Genomic DNA, 21619 nt, shown 5'->3' on the forward strand with positions numbered 1-21619 from the left:
AGATACAATTTTATATTTTGTACTTCTTTATTTTCACTACTACATGAAGTTTATAATTAAATATTTGATATTCTATTCATTTTGTTATATAAATGTCACTAAAACAACATAGAATCCTAAACTGCATTGTGTGTGTGTGTGTGTGTGTGTGTGTGTGTATTTACATAAAGACATGCTACTGATGGGGGGGGGGGGGGGGGGGTTACCTGTGATCAGCCATTGCTAGAGATGTGCCACCCATGTGACAAACCTAAAACCCCATTTTAGACCTATTTTAATAATCCAAAAATTGTGTGCTCTATTTTAGACCATTTATATATTTTTTGGCAGGACCCATCTTAAACAGTAGTACATTATGCACAACCAATAATACAGTACATGATGGTGCAAAATGCAAATATAAATAGCCAAATTATAGTGGATCCCAGGATTTTAGACGTTTTATTCACCTGAAATATGAAATATTGTAGAGTGTGTAGTGTAAAATATACCTGGAATGCAGAAAATTATCTGAATATAGTGAAGTATGGGAAGTGTACAAGAAAAGTCCTTCCTTTGAAATTTGACCCAAATATTATCTCCTCATACCCCCCCCCCCCCATAAATTCTTTTTCATAACATTTATGCATGTAGATTTCAAATAGTAAAAAAACCCATTGAATTTGAGTTTGAAATGGCTTTGTAACACTACATTGTACATGTCATAACTTTTGATGTTTCTATAGTCTAATTTCTTTTCTTTTTTTAAAGAATCTTAAGAATCAACGATATTGAGATATACAATTTCTTTTTTGAAATAAAGTTAGCATAAAGAGTTTTAAAAGTAAAATTCAATCTTGTGATTCAAGTTGTCTCAGGATATATAGAACTGTCCATCCACCCGTTAAAATTATTTACTCAAGGCGATTGATTTATTGCTGACTTGACTTGAGATCTGTTCATTTGTTTTTTCAAAGTCATTGGTCGGAAATTCACTGTCTCATAATAGCACACTGCTGGCCTTGTGTGACCTCTACTGAACGACCTTTTGGCTTTAGAAAGTTAGATATGCAAATGACTGTTTACATGATTATGCAAATGAAGTAAAACTAGTCATCGAGGCCATATTGAAAGAGGTCATCAACTCAGATTAGAATAATACGCGAGACAGTTGCTTGCGGTGGGAAGGGGATTGATTCGTAGTCGAGATCAGTTGTCCTGTAAACACGGGAATGTCTACACGCTAAGTTCTTCCAGCATTACCTGCAACCATGTCGACCATGCTAACCAAGTTAGGAACTCTAACCAGGAGAAAAAAGCCGTTCCAATTACTGGACGAACAAAAATGTATGATTGGGTTGCTGGACGAATCTGATCCGATGGAATGTAGTTATGAGGTAAAGTAGTTCTTCGCTAGTTACTTGAGTCGAGACTCGTACCGATATATCGGGATGAAATTATTCTCGTCTTTCAGATTTGTACAATGTAATATGCAGTAAGCTAATGTCAGTGTTGACAGTATTTTTATTTTCATTAATATTCCAATGATTACGCCCGTTTCTCATTTGTATTGAGCGATATCTCCGTTCTGACCATTCAACGGTAGAAATTAATTTTACGGTGACGTGTTTGCGCGTTGAGTCGTGAAAGTGCTACCCACTGACCGACGGCATAATAAGTAGTTTATATTGCGTTGTGAAAAACGCGATAAACATACTTTACTTACATTTTTTTGTTTATTTTTCTTTTCTTTCCTTTCATTTTTGACTTTCAAACGTAGATCAAATGTATGAATAAAATATAAATGTATGCATCTGCATATTTTATCCGAATTATGCAAATTTGAAGTATATAATTAAAACTTTACATAATATGGAAATTACCATTACATTAGAGAAAGAAATTATGATTCATATCGAACTCCTCTTAAAGATATTTTCAAATGATATGGAGTACTAAAAATCAAAAGTAATGTCAACTTCACAAAATAAACCATACAGACTCTATAATTATTATGGCCAGGACTTTGTTAGCCTAGTTATACATCAACACACAAGGGGAAACTTCAAGAATATATGAATTTTAAAAAATAGATTATAGAGTTATGTAATATAAGAGGCATAACTATTAATATGTCTTTTTCATATTCAATTATCATATATAGTTGTTGTTTTTTGCTGAGAAATCTGAGTATATTTTATTGTATTCAATTACATGATTTTCTATTTATAATGTACATACCTTTCAAAGATAGCATATTTTGGTGTATACACATAAACCTCAGAGTTCTGTAAATATATAGTTACAAAAAGTGTGCCCTGCAATGACAGCCAAATTTTGTTGTTGTGAGTCAAAATGAGAAAAACTGGGATTTCTTGTGAGTCACCACATAGTAAGTGATAGAGGAACACCAAATTTTGGTGTGTCCTCACTGGACATTGTGTGCATCATACATCAATGGCACGTCAAAGTGGTTAGAGGACGCACTGGTTACAAAGAAGCATTTGTGTTATGTTGAAGTTTGTATTGAAGTCCTGCCTGCCAAAATATTAAAGTATTCAATCAATGTATTTCATTAAATTCTCATTAAAAAATAATTTCACCAGTCAGGTTTTAGTAGTGTATGCAACCTTGGCAACAGTTGGCCTTGAACTGGTGCAAAATACATCTGATTCAAGCAGCTACTCAAGTATACCAACCAGGTTATCTGCTTCAGTAGCTGCTGTGTTGTACTATATACGTGATTACCATCAAATTAAACTGAACAGAAAAACAGTTTATTCTGTTTATATACTTGAAGCCACCAAATTAATTTGATTGACCTGGATTCAGGATTCTATTTATACTTGAACCCACTTAGGCAATTTGTTTATCGACCTGGAGTCAGGATTCTTTCAGAACAAATGAACAGAAATGCCTTTTAGCCATTTTGCCTTCTAAGCCAGGGATTTTATCAAACAACTTGATAGAGAGTGTTCACTTTGTGTAAGCCAATTTACCAAATTATATTAAAGTCAAAGATTTTATCAAACAAAACTTGATCGAAAGACTGTTCACGATGTATAAACTGTTTTCCCATCAAATCAAGAATTTTATTGAACAAAACTTGACAGACATAAGTAATTGCACACTAGCTCTATTAAGCTGTTTTACCCAGTAAGTCAGGGATTTAATATCAAATCTAAATTTGACAGAAAGTTTTCACTTTGTATAAAATAAGCCGTGTTACCTAGCAATTTAGTGAACTGTGTTACCACAGGATGACATCAAGTGATTGAGTTATAACTAAAAGTTATTTTTGTGCTAAAAGTTATTTTTTCCTTTCATTCTTTACAATACTATTTCACATGTAAGTACGTGCAAATAACAATTTAAATAAGTCACATAATGACATATAACGTAAAATCTTTAAATACTAAACACTGATAAAATTTCTCAAAAGCTTCTAGATGTATTTAATGGTTTCTAATATGCCATATTTTGTCTGCAAATAAAACTCATAGTGTCCCTATTTAAAGGCCCATGATTCAATCCCAGGTTCTTGTGTAAGTACTATCTTTGTATTAGCTAAGGATTAAGTAGACTCATTCTCTTTGTTCAGGACCACATTTTTCTACAGCTATAAATAATCAGACAACTGTATTTTCACTCCTAAATTTTAATCCGTATGTGAACTTCATGGCCCTAGTTCTGCCACAGTCATTATCTTTTACATAGACTTGACCTGAAGAGGGTTGATTTAGTTCATACTGCCCCCCTGCCACAGTCATTATCTTTTACATAGACTTGATCTGAAGAGGGTTGATTTAGTTCATACTGCCCCCCCCCCCCCCCAAAAAAAAAAAAAAAAAAAAAATTAGTGACATTTGCTTTGGAGGTGTATCACAATTTGAGACAATTGTTTTAAGATCTATGAAATGAAATATACATGACATAATGAAATTGTATAACATAACATTATATGAGTATAATATAATAATATAGTATAATATAATATGGTCTAATATAAAATGACATGATATAATGTAATAAAGTATGGTACCTATATATATAAGCCCATGAAAGCAATGTTAGATTTTCCTCATAATACTCCGAGTATGATTCCACAGACTTATACAAATGTGAGTGAGCTGCAGGTGAGTATTTGTAGTCCTCAGAATCATCCAAGGATCATTAAAATGTAAAACTAACATTGATTTCGTGGGAAATTTGCATAGCCGTTGGACGCCATTTTTGACAGTGGGATTATATTTATCACATAATTACAAGAATCCATTATTTTGCTACAATTTTGAATCATGAATACTGCAGCTTTACTTTGCACAATATTTTTTCCACTCATCAAAAATGGTATCCAACGGTTATGCAACAGCTATGCAAATTACATTATTGCACGACTTTCATTCATCACCTGTCACAAAGTCAAGCTTACAATCAACAGGTCGACAGTTTGTACTGTGGTTTCTCAAATTTAGTTTTAAATTTAAGTTTAGTTTTCTGAATATGATATTTGTTTGTCATTTGCATTCTTCACATTCTGAGCTCAAGCTCAACAAAAGTTACCGAAAGCTATATACAAATCATCACCAATTATCAACATTTTGATGATAGAATTAAATACAAATTAATTTAAAAGTACCTCTGCATATCAAACTCATACCACCCAAGGATGTATGGAAAGTAAATGTGTATATTAGTCTCGATACCAATGTGATCTCTACTCTAAAACACATGTAGGAGGGGGGAATGGGACTCCGAACATGGACAAAGTTCAACCAGGTTGTATGGTAGTTGGGTTACAGATCACCAGCTATGTGGTTGTTATGTTCAGGTTGAAACCCTTAAAATTTTGGGTTGATTTGTGTAGGTAAACTGTTGGCGATATGTCCCTGGATCGGTAGTAGCTGTAGATCCTTCTTGCTGGATGTTTTGAAAATAGTAGAGTTGTAAATTGTAACAATATCGTATAGGGACTAGACTAACGTTTGTGTATTTACCAGTTTAGAAAGTACATAATTATTAAGATAATGTGATTGTAGCATAGAATGGACTCAGGTTTTTTGATATGTCCAGTTTGATATGTCATGCAGGTGAAGATTTGCATGCATTTGTGTAATACAATTCATAATAAACGTAATATAATATGAATATATAACAATATAGTATATGATATGATATGGTATGATATAATGCAATATGATAGTATAATATATAATAATGTGATCCCATACAATATATGAATGAAAATCTTAACTACATTTAATTTTTTTGATGCTCTTGTTTTTGCAATGAAATATGTTTTGAAAGAAGAATATCCATTTGTATATAGTCATTAAACTAACTGTTGGTAGTAAAAGATGTCTTTTGGACTCATAAACATCAGCTGTTACTCTCCAGTTCTGCCACTTGGTTGAATTCGCAATAATTATAATGTGATCAGACCGTAACTAATGTTGATAATTAGACTCAAACAGGATAATCAAAATTGAAATGAGTACTTTAGAACAAAATCGATTGCACAGAATGAAGAATTCTAGACAGTACATTTGTAATTTTGTAGATTGCTATAGCTGCAGTTAATTAATCAAAATTGAAAAGGAGTACTTTATTTAAACAAACTAACTGTACAGAACAAAAATATTTCAACTTTAATTTTGTTGGATGCATATAGTGCATTCACACTGGACACTTTAAACCAACTCGACTCTGGTCTTAACATGAATTAAAAATATAATTTTGATTAGTTGAAGTTGGCCCAAGAGTCAGGCTAGAATAGACCCATTGCCAGAGGGTGGTTTATAAGTCGGAACTGTGTTAGGTTGACTGTGGTCTCAGTTGATGACACAGTTCTTGGCAATCACCCATCTATTAGGGGTTGTAAATGTAGTGAGGTCTAAGTTGGGTAGCACATTTGACAAATCCAATCTGAACATGGCTCCCAAAATACAGCTCATCAGTGTTATGACTGAAGTCAGACTAAAAGTTACTCTGATCCCTGTAATATGAACATAGACTACTATAAAGGTGTTGTCAATAACAAACCTCAATAATGACCAGTAACTTGTTAAAGCAGAATGTCATGCCATAAATAGAGATTTTGTAAAATAGAACTTTGATAAAAGAAATATTACTTTTTACTTCATACTTTAATAGGCCAGACAACAAATTGCGATTCTAATTACTCAATCCTATTCTAAGTTTCATCTTTTTGAAGCCAAAACTTTTAACTGAAGTGTAAGAAAATATCTTTAAAAAGACATGAAAGTCAAACTAATATTTATCATGAATTATAACAAAATAGTGATGTTATACCCCAAACAGTAAAAATTAAAAAAAGTTCATTGCTGACCCCCTTAATTTTGATTGTACATTCAATTAGAGAGAAAAAAGTTGTAAGACAAGAGTTATAGAAAAAAGTCGGTCCAGAACAAAAGAATTATTCCACATAATCCTTATAGTTCTACAGATAAGATAACACTAGATGTGATTGACCTGGGATTGACCTTAAAGACCAATGTTCAATAAGGATTTAAAATTTTGGTGAAAAAAAATAGTTACTGCAAAGCTATAGAAAAAGTTAGTCCATAACAAAAGAATGATAAAAGTCTTCACTGATATGATAGCAATAATATGGGAACCATGGATTGAAACACTGGCCTTTTAAGTCAAATATGCAAACAAAAGTTATGGAAAATATTGTTCCAGGTACAGCTACTGGAACTATTAATTTAATAAGTTACAAGTAGAAAATCTAAACATGAGAAAATATGATAAATATCATAATGCAACAGTATATTTTCTGTGGTTAGATGTTTTGGATGGACTAAACTTTCCACTGTTGTTATTGTACTGAGTATAACTATTCTTGTTATCATAGTGTAGGGCATGGTTGGAATGTCTTCAGACACTTGGTGACTCACTCAGAGAGGTTCTATCAGGGTAGGAATAAACTTAGAGGCCATATTAAACTTAATATGGTGCTGGTATATACAAGTCATCCTGTCATTTCGAACTTTTTAATTTAGATATACTTGTCAATAAATGTTTTATTTGGACTGTACATATGTATTTAAGGTTAACTGTGTGGTTGATGTGGTTATTCAAAAGCCATTCCAAAGCTACATATTGGAATATGAATAAATATGAAATATGACTTTGAAAAAGTTGCATTGCAATATTAAACATTCTTATCTTTCTCAAATTACCAGGACTATTAATCGGGAATGTAAGTTAGTAATTTAAAGGTCATTTATCATTACTTTGTTTACAGCTAGCATGACGATGTCAAATCTGGTTTTTTTTTGTACGAGTGGATCAGATAGTCTAAAAATATCTTTAGATTCAAAAACCAATGGCAATGGATATAGTCTCTAGACTATGAACCATAATACTGGCATTAGTTCTGTTAAAAGTGACTATACTAAATGTACAGTGTTTGAATTTCTGATTTATTTTGATTTATATTTATATCATAAGAAAAGGTAGCCCACCATTTGACAAAAAATGAGGATAAATATAAAGACAGCAACTTATGGAACACAATTACAAATGAAATAGAAATTACAAAGATAATAGCGTCTTCTCTCTGACTAAAAAAGCTTTGAATACAAAAATAGACAAAAAAATTGTAAGTTGATTTCTGGTTGAAAGTAAGAAGGTTAGTGCTTTTTCTCGTGTTGTGTACTGTATAAAATAATTTGGTATTCCTTTCTAAGAGACTGGTGTAAAGGACAAAATAACAAAACATGCAGTTCATCTTCAAGAACATTAATAGACTTTCATTTTCACAAAAAATACATTTTCTGTTAAAGATAGCTGAATTACTGATAATACTTTTATAGTCAATCTATAATGCCCAGTGATTTACGATTGTAACACACAGTGTTAAACTGTAGCTGATCAAAAAGTTGTAAGATAAACAGTTTACTCTAACTCCAGCAGTTAAGATTCTTTACCCAATCATGAACATCTTGGCATGTTTTGATTGCAATAGATACCAAATGTAGAAATCATAGGAAATATGTTTGTGGACCTATGAATCAATTAGACAGTGAAAATTGAAATGTTGTTACTTTGGAACAGTAAATTAGAACCAAATGTGTGGTCTATCCATCTACTATGAACATAAATATTCATTCATTGATTTAATTATTCAGTAATAATGTCATTGAAACTGTCTTAGAAACCTTGACATTTACAGGATAGCCACTTCATTTCCTACAGTTTAATTTAATGGCTAGCAAATCGTATATTTCATGTTTGCTAATGAAACGACATACCCTTTGTGAGTTTGGATATGTTGACACTGTTAGGCTGGAGAACAATTTTAGAAGAAAATCGACAGCTGTTGCTTGTTTTGTAATTGATTATAAGAAAACATATTACACTGTTATACATATGCTCTGAATCAGTTGGACCTTTCCAAGGGCTTCATAAGCCTTAGGTTGTGGTGGTCTAACTATCATCATTGAGAAAGTGTAAATGTGTACCACACAACTCAGCTGGTGAAGCAGAACTGTTATGTCTGGAATGTGATTAAAATAGTCGGTAGAATGCAGTTCCACATCAACCTTAAACTTGTGATTGATAGCCTTGACAAGTCTGCTTTGACCTTTGACCATATGATGACCTTAACAAGTTAACAGTTGACATTATAACTTTGCACATCATCACTATCATCATCATCATCATCATCATCATCATCATCATCATCATCATCATCATCATCATTTTATACTGGTGATGTCAAAGATCTGTGCAAAGTGCCAATAGTTTACAATAGTCCAGTCCAGTACGTATTTACCGGTACAATCAATCTGGAAGTATGGATCAGATGTATGGTTGTATAGATATGATGCATTTATCCAGTGTTGTCTAATCTTGATTTTAAATGAGTTTAGAGTAAGAGCAGTAACAATATATTCCAGTAGATTGTTCCATGGTTGGAAGACTCTGTGAGTGAAACAAATGTTGAGAGAGTGTGATTTAGATTTCTTCAGCTTGAGTGAGTGTCCACGAGTTGCATCTGCACCATATGTACAGTCCTTGGTAACAATACAGACTCTCGTGACCAACTCTGGCCTCTGCTCAAGATACATAAAAAACAGTAACTGTTGTAACTGTTTATTTCAGACCAGTCAGATAAGTTTTTGTCCTAGTGGTCATATTTCCTGTTTTTAGCACAACTGAACTGAAGGTTCAGTAGTGCTATAGGCATGGCAAAGTGTCTGTCTATCTGTCTGTGTGGATGTGTATGTAAACAACTGAAAGTCAAAAACTGCTGGACCAATTGCTTTGATATGTGGTGGTCATGTTACTTCTGGTGTCTAGTTGGGAAATTGTTCAAATGAAAATGATTGCATCAGAGATGTTGGTTTTGGGTCAAAAAATGGGATTTTTGATCAAAAAACTTAAACTCCAAAACTACTCAGCAGAGTGGCATGAAATTTGGTGGGAACATTCTCAGATGTGAATAAATTAAGATTTGTTCATGACATGGTGATTCCCTTAGTAATATGCAAATTAGGGCTAAAAATGTGTCCTTTTGGTCAAAAACCTATAATTCCAAAACTACACAGCAGATTGGGCTGAAATTTAAGAGGGATATATTTGTGGGTGTATAGATGAAGAAGTATTAAGCATAAAATCATCTCATTAGTAATATGCAAATTAGGTGAAACAATGTGAAATTTGGTCAAAAAATTTATATCTCAAAAAGTACTTGATCAATGAGAATAAAACTTGGTGAGATGTTTCTAGAAGTGTTATTCTGCAGATTTTCTTCAAAATATTTTGACACAAGTCGCCCTAGCAACCATGACCACACCCTTAGCAACAACTGAATGGCAGCATATTTTGTCATCTGGTGGGCAAGTGAGTAAACATTCAAAAAATGTATGCAAATGTCCCTAGCAATCATGACTACGCTCATAACAACAGCCAAATGATGGTGTATTTCACAAAGATAACAGGGATTAATAGACAATTGAACAAACATTCAAAAAATGTATGTAAATTTGACTAGCAACAAGACCACACCCATAGCAACAGCCAAATCATGTATATTTCAAAGATACTAGTAACAGGAATTGAAAGACAAATGAATAAACATTTAAAAAATGTATGCAAATGTGCCTAGCAACAAGACCATGCCCATAGCAACAGCCAAATGATCGCATATACATTATATCGCAAAGATAGCAACATGGTTGGATAGGCAACTGGATAGTCATTCAGCAAATGAATATCTATTGTTAGCATGGACTAGCATATGGATAAACATTTTTAAAAACTGTACAGTTGTGCTACAATGCCATTGGCGGTATTTTTAATTGTTTTCTAATACATGTATTGCATAATTAATTGAAGTTTGATAATTGTATGACGTATAATTAGCCAGGAGATTGATAATTTTCTGAACATAACTAAAAATCAACGTACGGTAACAGTTGTTCAACTTTTGTCAGGCAAGAATCAACCCCTGTAATGGGAAGTTCAGCATAGTAATTATCGATAGATTTTTACTTGTTGTTCTCACTTCCCTTTTTCACATTTGTTACAGAAAGAAACAAAAGGACAGTTCCTGTTAGACCATGTGTGCAATACACTCAATATTCTGGAGAGAGACTACTTTGGATTACGATTTGTAGATGGAGAAAAACAAAGAGTAAGGAAAACATGAAATTACTTCACATTAAACTCCAGTATTGCTTGTTTGACTACTGATATGATTCATACTTCATTCTTGCTTAATTGTATGTCTGAGAATTGAGGAAAACATTTTTATAAACTTCATCAATTTGAAAATAGTTTTTAAAAGTAAAAGTAAGTGAATATGTAGGTCAACCACCACAGAATCATATAGATGTACCACTGACATTATTTATATAGGCCAACCACTACAGACAGAATCATTCCTCTGTTTACATAATACAGTATACGGTATAATGCCAACCATTCCAGACACAATCAGGTCACCATATACAGATAGGCCAACTACTACAGACAGAACCAGACAACCATTTCGATTGGCCTACCATTGCAAACAAAATAAGCCAACCATTCAGAAAGACAGACTGTATCAAAGAACATCAGCCCTGGGCTATGTCACAGAGTCGACCAGAGTACAATTGACAAAGTTATCCCTTGAAATCAATTCACAATGTATCATGGCAACATTCCTTAAGTGCCAGATAACATATTTGATTGTGTACATGGGAGAAATATAAATCTTCTGTCATAAACATATACAAAGAATGCATTGCTATACACATAGGAAACAAGTGACTAATTGATTATTTCATATAATTGATATAATGTATTTCATTTCAGCACTGGTTGGACCCAGCCAAGTATGTGCACAGACAAGTAAGAGGTAGGTATGTCATCACATACACAACATGCCTGCATAAAGTATACTCGTATATCATTATAGTGATTTCTTATACAGTGATTTACATGCTGTATAAAACAAGTAGGAATGATATTACTCGCTGCTATGTCAAATGATATTGATAATTCATCCATTGGATTTGTTCTAATGTACAGTTTGATAATTTTGTTGTACTTCAAACTAGTATTTTGTTCTGTATGAAGTAGGGTTTAGCAGACAGAAATCTCTCCTGAACCTTTGGATGTATGAACTTTAAGTGAAGTCAGATATACATGTACCTATATTTCTATGACTATACACATTGTTTTACCCTCCTATTGTCTTCATACCCAAAAGCAAATCTAGGCTGTATACCCATATATAGGCTGTGAAAGGTTTATCACATACTGAGGTTCATATACCCATATTTTTGTTTGTAGAGGGTTTATCACATAGTGAGGTTCATATACCTATCTTTAGGCTGTAAAGGGTTTATCACATACTGAGGTCCATATACCCATATTTAGGCGGTATAGGGTTTATCACATACTGAGGTTCATATTGGTTCATCTTATTCATAATTTCCCATTTCAGGACAGGCTGGGCAGAACTTAGTGTTCCGTGTTAAGTTTTACCCAGCTGACCCAACTAGGCTAAAAGAAGAATTAACAAGATATCAGATGTATTTACAACTGAAAAGAGATCTACTACATGACAGACTAATGTGTTCCAAGGAAGAAATAGCTGAACTAGGTGCATATATTTTACAAGGTAAGAAATAGTTGAACTAGGTGCATATACATGTATTTTACAAGGTAAACAGCTGAAATAGGAGTATATATCTTATAAGGTAAGATAGAGTTTAACTAGGTGGATATATACATGTTTCTTACAAGGTAAACATCTGAACTAGGTGCATATATCTTTATACAAGGTAAGAAACAACTGAACTAGGAGTATATATCTTACAAGGTAAGCAGACCCACCCTTTATGACAGCATCAGTGAACATCTCCCAATTTGCTCTAGCTAAAATATCCCTCATATTACCTTGAGGAAACAGTGTATGGAGAGAGGTGAAACAAATATTATTATTGTAAGTATTCAGGAGACCCACCTGTGTTAATATAATTTATAATAATAATTCCAACAATAGTACAATTAGTATTTATACATGCCATAGCTGTAACTAGCACGATAGCTAAAAAACTAGTTAAGATGTAGTGTTTTGTGTAACTTCCAGCAAAAAGTCATGTCTATTAGAATAGTATATAGGAATAAAACCAACTCTAATATGTGAAACAATTTAAGTTGTTTGAGAATGTATTTTATAACAATATATCAAAATAAACTGAATATTCTAAACAATGTTTATATTTCACACAAAGTTCTTCATTGTGTCAGTATACAGACCGGGTACAGTCACAACTGTTTATACAAAATTGTTTAATTTTAATTTCAGCCGTGCTTGGAAACTATGACCGGATGTTCCACCTACCTGGATACGCCTCAGAATTTGCCATTGCTCCAAATCAAACAGAAAAGTTAGAAAATAGGATGGAAGAACTTCACCAAACAATGGCAAGGTAAATAAAATTCTTGGGTGGTTAGAATCTAAATATGGAATTTAATTAAATGTATCATTATTAATTAATTAATTAATTATAAATTATCTGAAGCTGACTTTGTGATGAGACTTTACAAAGTCAAGGCCATATGTACACAGTTTCTATGAGAACCATGAACAAACAAAATAGTTTTGTTTTAATATACTTGTATAACATTGTACCATAGACCCTCCACCAGTTGGAGTACTCATATAAATTTATCATAAGAAAGGTTTTCATATTGGTTTCATATATTGATTTCGTCATATGTAAGTCAGCTTTGCCTTCAAACAGACAAAGTTTTTTGTCAAATATTTCAATCTGTGAAATTTCATTGCATGCCAAAAAAAACCCCAATGAAATGTTATATTAGAGCTGCTTAATACTTGAACTTACCATGATGGGTGCTATTATCAGATCAATGAAGATCATTCAGGAATGATTCTGTTAACAACACTTTTAATGACCAGATACTGTGACTTTTATGACAACATTATTTAGAATGACAACATGATGTTTCATGTTTTCTTATATTACTGAAATATACAGAGGAATTTCAGCTAGTCAAGCAGAAGATATTTTCCTAAAGAAAGCCATAGTGCTAGAGACATATGGTGTGGATCCCCATCCTGTCAAGGTAAATAATTATGTAGATACTCCCCAGGGATTTGAAGTTTAAATGGATTTTGTGTCGATATAGTCCATGCCAGGGGTAATAATTGTAAAGCAATTTGAGCACAGTGTTGAAAAGTGTTATATAAAGAGTGACTCATATTGTAAAATTACTATTACAGGTATTATTCATTTCATACTGTTCAGAGTATCAATGTAAACCCAGAAAACTTTATGTCATCTTCAGGATGCAAGTTACTTTTATTCACACCTGTCACTTTTTGGTCAGCTTTTGTCTGAACAGTGTTATAAATAAAGAATGAAAGATTGTGTCTGCTTTCAGACAAAACTACAAATATGGTTGTGTGGTCTCTGTGCTCAATTATGACTATGTTAACCTGGAAATTTTCACTAAAGACTTATTTTTGCTTTAATATTTCACTGGAAAACAAAAACATGAAGAAAAGTAGTGACTAAAATGCCTTCTTGTACGTGAACATGATGTACCAGTTTGGTAATTATTAAAAAATTAGTCTTTGAAAACTAGCTGAAGACGGTAAAATCAATAAATTTTCTAGTAGTGAAAATATCAAGGTTTACAGTATGCCCTGGCCAGCAACAAAATAGTGTACTATTTGACAGTTGTCACCAAACATGTAGAGTGTGTTCATCAATTCAACGACAGAGTTTTTTCACCACCACTTTTTAATGTTAACATATGGTTACAGTGTTTTTTAACTTGTTTGTACCTCCCTAGGACATCTATGGAACTCAGTTGTTTATTGGTCTCACCTATCAAGGTATATCATTGTTTGAAAACAGAAAACGTGTCCAACTCTTCAAATGGATTGACATCAATAAAGTGTCATATGATGGCAAGACGTTTTTTGTCCATGCAATGTTTAACCATGTAAGTACAATGCTATAAAACCATCAATAAAGGAAATTAAAACATGGTTTAATATTCTCAATAATTGTCAGCCTCTGTTAGCAGTAATATTTTTGTGTATCATGAATTCAGAGTCCAAAAACATTCATCAGTCAATGCCCATACTGTACAGTTATGCTACAATGCAATTAGTGCTATCTTTGTTATATTTCATGTGTTATAATTGTGTGTGCCAGAATTTCAGTTTAAATTTAGATTATTATAATTAAAACCTAACTACAGTGAAAATGAACCCTGATATCTAATAATTGTTTTTTGCAACTTGAACTTCCAAATTTTGCAAGACTGAGCACCGACACAGTAGATTTTCACACATGTATATTAGAAGTCTTTAAAATGGAGGACTAACATGTCGTCAGCAAACCTAAATACCGGGATGTCCTGCTGTAGAGAATACTGAATAAAGTACAATTTACAATGGAGAACAGTGTTTCGCAATTTCCATTTGTGTGTAAGAAAAAAAAATTAATAAAGAGAAAACCAAGTGTTAAATTTGATTGATTGTATCCATCTTTTTTTTCTATCCAGAGAAAAGTAACACATGGATATCGATCCAGTTCAACATCAGCCAGTAAACATCTGTGGAAATGTGCTATAGAGCATGAATCATTCTTCAAGTAAGTTGATGTACTGTGCTATTAGAAGTAGTGAGTAATGTCACCTAGTGAAACCATGCCCTACATAACACTTGACTAGAGTAACACCTAGCAAAACCATATAGAACTAGGCTGTTTTAAGTATCGCCTAGGGAAATCAAGTGCACCTGTTCAATAAAAATTATGATATTTTTTATTAATAAGTTCCTAACAAAATAAACATTTGAATAGTGAGGGCAATCAATGACAGCACAGTGTAAAATAATGTGAACAAAGGCAACATCTTTTGATCATGATATAGTCTAAAAAAAGAAACATTGCACTAAAAATGGAATTGTTGAAGTCAGATAAAATGAATATTTTAATTAATGTAAGGCCAAATTTAAAAAATGATGTGTTTCTGATAACCTCATCGACCCAGGTTTAAGCTTGGTTTAAAAATTTTAAAACAAAATGATAAGAAATTCTCTGTCTTCTTGACCTCCATACATATCCATTTTCTTTCACCAGCTAAGTCTATACATATTTCATTAAACTATCACAGAAGGGGTTTTCTGACCAACATTTTGTTTGTTTTTTTGTTGAAGTACCCTTTTTTTCTGAGGCCATGTTATCACAAACACATTTTTTTTACGCCCTAATGGACATTTAATATATTATTGATGAGATTATCAATCAATGTGATAATTAGATAATTGTATAGGTGATAATTTTGTGTACTTAGTTTGTAGCAGTTATTGTTCATTATTGTCTCTACATGTCACGATGCATCACTTCGATGAAAGAGAAGCCTGACAGGATATGACAGAATTACATGATGTTTGTTATAATCTACATTTTAAGCACAACTGAACTGATAAGGTTCAGTAGTGCTATAGGCATCATCACTAAGTGTCTGTCTGTCTGTCTGTCTGTCTGTCTGTGTGTGTGTGTGTGTGTGTGTGTGTGTGTGTGTGTGTGTGTGTGTGTGTGTGTGTGTGTGTGTGTGTGTGTGTGCAACTTAAAGTCAAAAACTGCCAGACCGAGTGTGTGAACAACTTAAAGTCAAAAACCGCCAGACTGATTGCCATGATATTTGGTGATTGTATTACCTTGGGTGTCTAGTTGGGAAATTGTTCAAATCAAAATGATCATACCACAGGTGTGTGATTTGGGTCAAAAAATGTGGTTTTTGGTCAAAAAAATGAAACTCAAAAACTACTGAGCAGATTGGGTTGAAATTTAATGTGGATACACCTGGGGATGAATAGATGAAGAAATATTAAGCATATAATAATCTCATCAGTGATATGCAAATTAGGTGTAAAAATGTGAATTTGAAGTGAGTGAGACTGAAGCTTGGTGAGATGTCTAGAAGTGTTATTTTGCAGATTTTCTTCAAAATATTTTGACACAGTTGGTCCTAGCAACCATGACCACGCCATTAGCAACACCCAAATGGCAGTATATTTTGGTCAAATAACAACATCATCTGGTAGGCAAGTGAGTAAACGTCAAAAAAAGTATGCAAATACCCCTAGCAACCATGACCACGCCCATAGCAACAGCCAAACAGTGGTGTATTTCACAAAGATAACAACAGGGATTAATAGCTGAATGAATAAACATTCAAAATATATTATGCAAATATACCTAGCTACAAGACCACGCCCATAGCAACAGGCAAATGAACACATATAATGCAAAGATAACATCAGGGATTCATAGACAAGTGAACAGACATTCCAAAAATGTATGCAAATATGTCTATCAACATGACCACGCCCAGAGCAACAGCCAAATGATCGCATATATTGCAAAGATAATAAAAGGGTGGGATAGGCAACTGGATAGGGTGCAACAATGCCATTGGCACTATTTTTAGAGCTTACAGTGTGTAGTAAGACATAGATTATGGTTTCCATAGTTACCTCTATCACATGACTTGAATAAGCCAATCAATCGTGGTAGTACTAGTAGAACTTAGTTTGATATATCTCATGTCCAGATGAGTCCATTGCTACTAAGTATTAATTTGACTTGCCTACTGGTAAGAAAGCACCAGTCCTGTATTTTACAAAAACTTGAGGCCAAAAAGCCAAACTTTATCAAGGAGAACTTCTACATATGAAGAGAATATATCTGTGCAAGTACTGGATAGCAATACAAAATAAAAAATTACAAATATTTTAACAAGTTGTTAAAACTGAATGATTAGTTGAAAATTAATGTTTTCATGTGACTTTGTGAACATTGTGAACTTGTTCTTATTTCCTTCGTCCCATGCAAATGGTAAACAGTAAAATTCCATGAATACACACTAAAAAGACTCAGTTTGTAATTTTTATTTCAGGTTTAAACGATCTAGTGAAATAACAAGACAGAAATCTGGAGGACGCTTCTTCAAAGTAAAGAAATTCCGATACAGGTTAGTGTTGGTGATTTTGATGACTATGTTAATTGCTATTGTAACATACAGGTTAGTGTTAGTCACTTTGATGGATACATTCTGTTGCTATGGTAACACAGGTTAGTGCTGGTAACTCATGAATATGCTTAGTTGCTATGGTTACACAGGTTAGTGCTGGTAACTCATGAATATGCTTAGTTGCTATGGTTATACAGGTTAGTGTTGGTAACTGATGAATATGTTTTAATTGCTATGGCAACAGACAGGTTAGTGTTGGTAACTTTCAAGAATATGCTTAGTTGTTATGGATCCATGTACGTTAGTGTTAATCACTTTGATAGATACATTCAGTCACCATGTCAACAGATAGGTTAGTGCTGATAACAGTTTCATATTTTGTAATATGCGAGACAATATATATTCACTTCACATGTTGTAACCAATGAATCAAGAAATATATCTAACCAATACAGTCTGATGAACAAAAACTGTGAGCAAGGTAAAAAGCTAGAAAACTGACACTGTATCAGACAAGCTGATTATCATAAATACATATATACCAGACAATATGTAAGTGTTGATATTATATTGTGTTGTTAACAGTGGAAGAACAGAAAGAGAAGCTCTTGCAGAAAGTGAGAGAATTATCAGAGAAGCTCCAGAATTTCGACGGTAAAATTTAAACTTACATTTTTTTTGTGTAAAAACCTAGCTTATTTTATAGCTGTTAGAGAGTACATAAACATACCAGCTCAGTAATGTAACAGTAAGTCAACTAAACCAAGATATGACAGTCTGTGCACATATCACAAGTATCTGATGTGAGAAATCTAGGGATAGTGAAAGTTGTGGACTATGTTTGTGGACTATACAGGTGTTTATTGTGTGATTGCTAGGCTGGAAGTGATGAACTAAAAAAATGCAAGTGTGGAGTCTATACCTTGACTAGCATGTACAACAGGAGACATGTAAGCGTGTACTAGTGGAACATGTTATAAATATTGTTTATTCGTCTTTTAGCTAGGCCACAGGCCAAAATGACAATTACATTAAATTTAATGAAAAATAGAATACAGTATAACAGGTTGTGAAATGTTGTAGAAACTTAGAAACTTATCAAGCAACATCAAGCGTCCATATAAAATTCTTGTCTTAAATCCATAGCTTTATAAACAAATTTACCAAGATTCCTCAACACAGTTGTGGAATTAGATCTCAGTAAATTATAGAATTTAACACGTGTTGGAAAACGTCTATAGTAATTTGGTAGTAGACATCTTAAATTTTGATATAATGGACACACAAGTATGAAATGATATTTGTCTTCAATACCTGGAGGTATCGAAGTGGAACATATAACGTATCGGTACAGGGAAAGTAAACAAATGAATTGGATCAATAACACTGAACCCATGGCAATGGTCATAAGAGATGCTATTAAAATGATTAATATGCTAATCAAAATGATTATAGTCACTATACTCTGCTGGCGACTAGATATATGTTCCTATGGAAACAGGGTTGAACTTCACATTATCACAATGACACACATTGCAAATCATCTGTACTGATCTCTACTACTCTACTGCATACAAGGAACTGGCATAAAAGTCTTAGTACAAAAATTGTGTATGCTCTCAGGGAGTTTAGCAATAGTAGAGCAGATTGTAGGATGTAGATCTGTGCCAAATAATTGTGTTGCAACATCTACAAGCGTACATTAATATGCTGACTGTGCATATTTTCTCTATTCCAAATCTCAAATCATACATTGTATTAAATTTACTTTACAATCTGATTATCATGCTGATGTCGCATCTAACTCAATGTCGGTGATCTTCTTCCTAGGAGCCCACCAAAACTACAACCTCGACGTTCAAGTTCATTTAAAGATAAAATATACCGAGGTAAGCTTGAAGTTGAATTAAAACTCTTAAATCAACAAGTTATGACTCAGCTTTGACCTTGACATGATGTCATACCAACCTTCAAAAAATTAGTCCTCAAGATCTATTCTTTAATGTGTTGTGTATTTGACCTTGAAAGTTCTCCAACCGGTCAGAAAATATGAAGAGTTTTGTACAATTTATCCAATGTTTCCAAACTACTAACATCAATCAATATTTGATGTTTTGCACATTTTACCAAATGTCTCCAGCCTATCATACAATCTTTGGTGTTTTGTATATTTTACCAGAAAGTTGTCCAATCTATCTGACAACTATTTGATGTCGTACCTATTGAAATTCTATTTCACCAGATTTCTTTAACCTTTCCAATCGAGATTCAGGCCAATCATCCAGGCCGGCAGCTAATGCTGATGATGTCACACCAGTGTACAATGAAACATTTGATTTAGCCCACGACGAACCAGGAATGGAGTTTTCCAGAGATGCTTCATTTGGACCCAGTACTCTAGGTATTGGTTCTGGTAATGGAGAGGAAACCCCAACAATTTTTGACCCTGACGAAGAAATCCCGAAACCTGAGTTTGAAGTCACAGAAGACACCAAGCAAACAATACAACTGAAAAAAGTTCAAAAGTCATCCAAATTCAAAGTCGGTATCAAGTTACTGTTTTACCTACTTATCCTTTTATTCCTTTTTGCTGTTGCCCTGGTTATTGCAGTCATGGAAACAGATATTGAACATGAATATTTAGATGAATTGCGACGGATTCCAGAAGTAAGACAAGTCAGAGAGATGTACTATGTACCCTGTAAGACCCAGATGGCACGGCAATGGAACTTAGTAGTGCATCGATGTTATCTACCCACTAAGAAATGGTTCATCCACTCATGGCATGTCTTTATGACAAAATATTTCAATGTTTTCAAAGATGATTACGTGAATGTGTTCATCGATGATTACTATCACCCATACATGAATCACTTAATACAGGACTACATGCATCCATCGAAAGACTGGGTTATTGACAAATCTATCATGGCATTTGAGTATATCAAAGCTAAAGATGTCAATTTATTTAAACGACAATGTTAAAGTGACTTTGAAAGTGTGTAACTCACTATGGCAGACATTTAACTGTCATATATATGTAATTGTTACAGTTATTTAACAGTCATGTTACTGACATATGTCACTGTCACAGATATGTAACAGTCACAGATATATAACTGTCACAGATACGTAACTCACAGCTCCATAACTGTCACAGATACGTAACTATCACAGACATATAACTCCCAGATCGGTTACTCATGTCACTGTCGCAGATATCTAACTCACAGATACATAACTGTCACCTAGCTGTCACAGATACGTAACTGTCACAGATACGTAACTGTCACCTAGCTGTCACAGATACGTAACTGTCAGAGATACGTAACTGTCATCTAGCTGTCACAGATACGTAACTGTCACCTGTCACAGATACATAACTGTCACAGATACATAACTCCAAGATCGGTAACTGTCACAGTTATTTAATTATCAGTCATGTTACTCTCACAGATATATAACTCACAGATATATAACTACTACAGGTATGTAACTGTCGCAGGTATGTAACTCACTGATTTGTAACTGTCACAGGTATGTAACTGTTGCAGGTATGTAACTCACTGATTTGTAACTGTCACAGGTATGTAACTGCCACTGATATGTAAATGTCAGTCATTTACTGTCACAAATATGTGCCGGAGGTCTGAAACTTTAGTAAACACGTATTGCTACAAATTTAAACATAAAGAATTTTTTTTTTAAATATTCACCCTTAGATCCTTGAATTACAAGATCAACCTAATGAAAGAGGTGCAATATACAGACATGATGTAGATTTGAAATGTCTTTGTTTACTGACAATATGATTTCACTTTGAAACTGTCAACATTACACTCTGTAGTTTGCTGTCCCCAAATTGAAATGTTGGTATGTATGTTATATAGCATCTTGTCTGTAGTAATCAAGTACTAAACATAGCCAACATGTAAAATTACATACAGCATGTTTTGCCAATGTTTGACCAAACATGTCTGTTACCAGAAATTGACTTTATCCGAGTCAATTGTGTTCCCTCTTAGTAGAATGAATTGGGTAGTATGAATTACAACCATTGCAGATTTGATGTGCTTGCCTATATCTGGTCAACAGTTTA

The 21619-nt window shown here is 33.4% G+C and overlaps 1 protein-coding gene across 2 annotated transcripts; it reads left to right on the plus strand.

Moving 5' to 3' along the window:
• Nucleotides 1-1141: 1141 nt before the first annotated feature.
• On the plus strand, nt 1142-20767 carry LOC144443588 (FERM domain-containing protein 5-like). Of its 2 annotated transcripts, none has more exons than XM_078133126.1 (12): nt 1142-1376; nt 10541-10645; nt 11311-11353; nt 11945-12121; nt 12812-12935; nt 13506-13593; nt 14326-14478; nt 15046-15134; nt 17446-17520; nt 18106-18174; nt 19351-19409; nt 19763-20767. In XM_078133126.1, the coding sequence occupies exons 1-12, from the start codon at nt 1251-1253 to the stop codon at nt 20503-20505; spliced, it is 1851 nt and encodes a 616-aa protein (XP_077989252.1). In that variant the 5' UTR covers nt 1142-1250; the 3' UTR covers nt 20506-20767. The 2 variants fall into 2 exon arrangements, with proteins under 2 accessions (XP_077989252.1, XP_077989253.1); XM_078133127.1 differs by having other exon boundaries at nt 19787-20767.
• The last annotated feature ends 852 nt before the right edge of the window (nt 20768-21619 follow it).

Source organism: Glandiceps talaboti, chromosome 12 (assembly GCF_964340395.1).
Source record: "Glandiceps talaboti chromosome 12, keGlaTala1.1, whole genome shotgun sequence".
NCBI lineage: Eukaryota > Metazoa > Hemichordata > Enteropneusta > Spengelidae > Glandiceps > Glandiceps talaboti.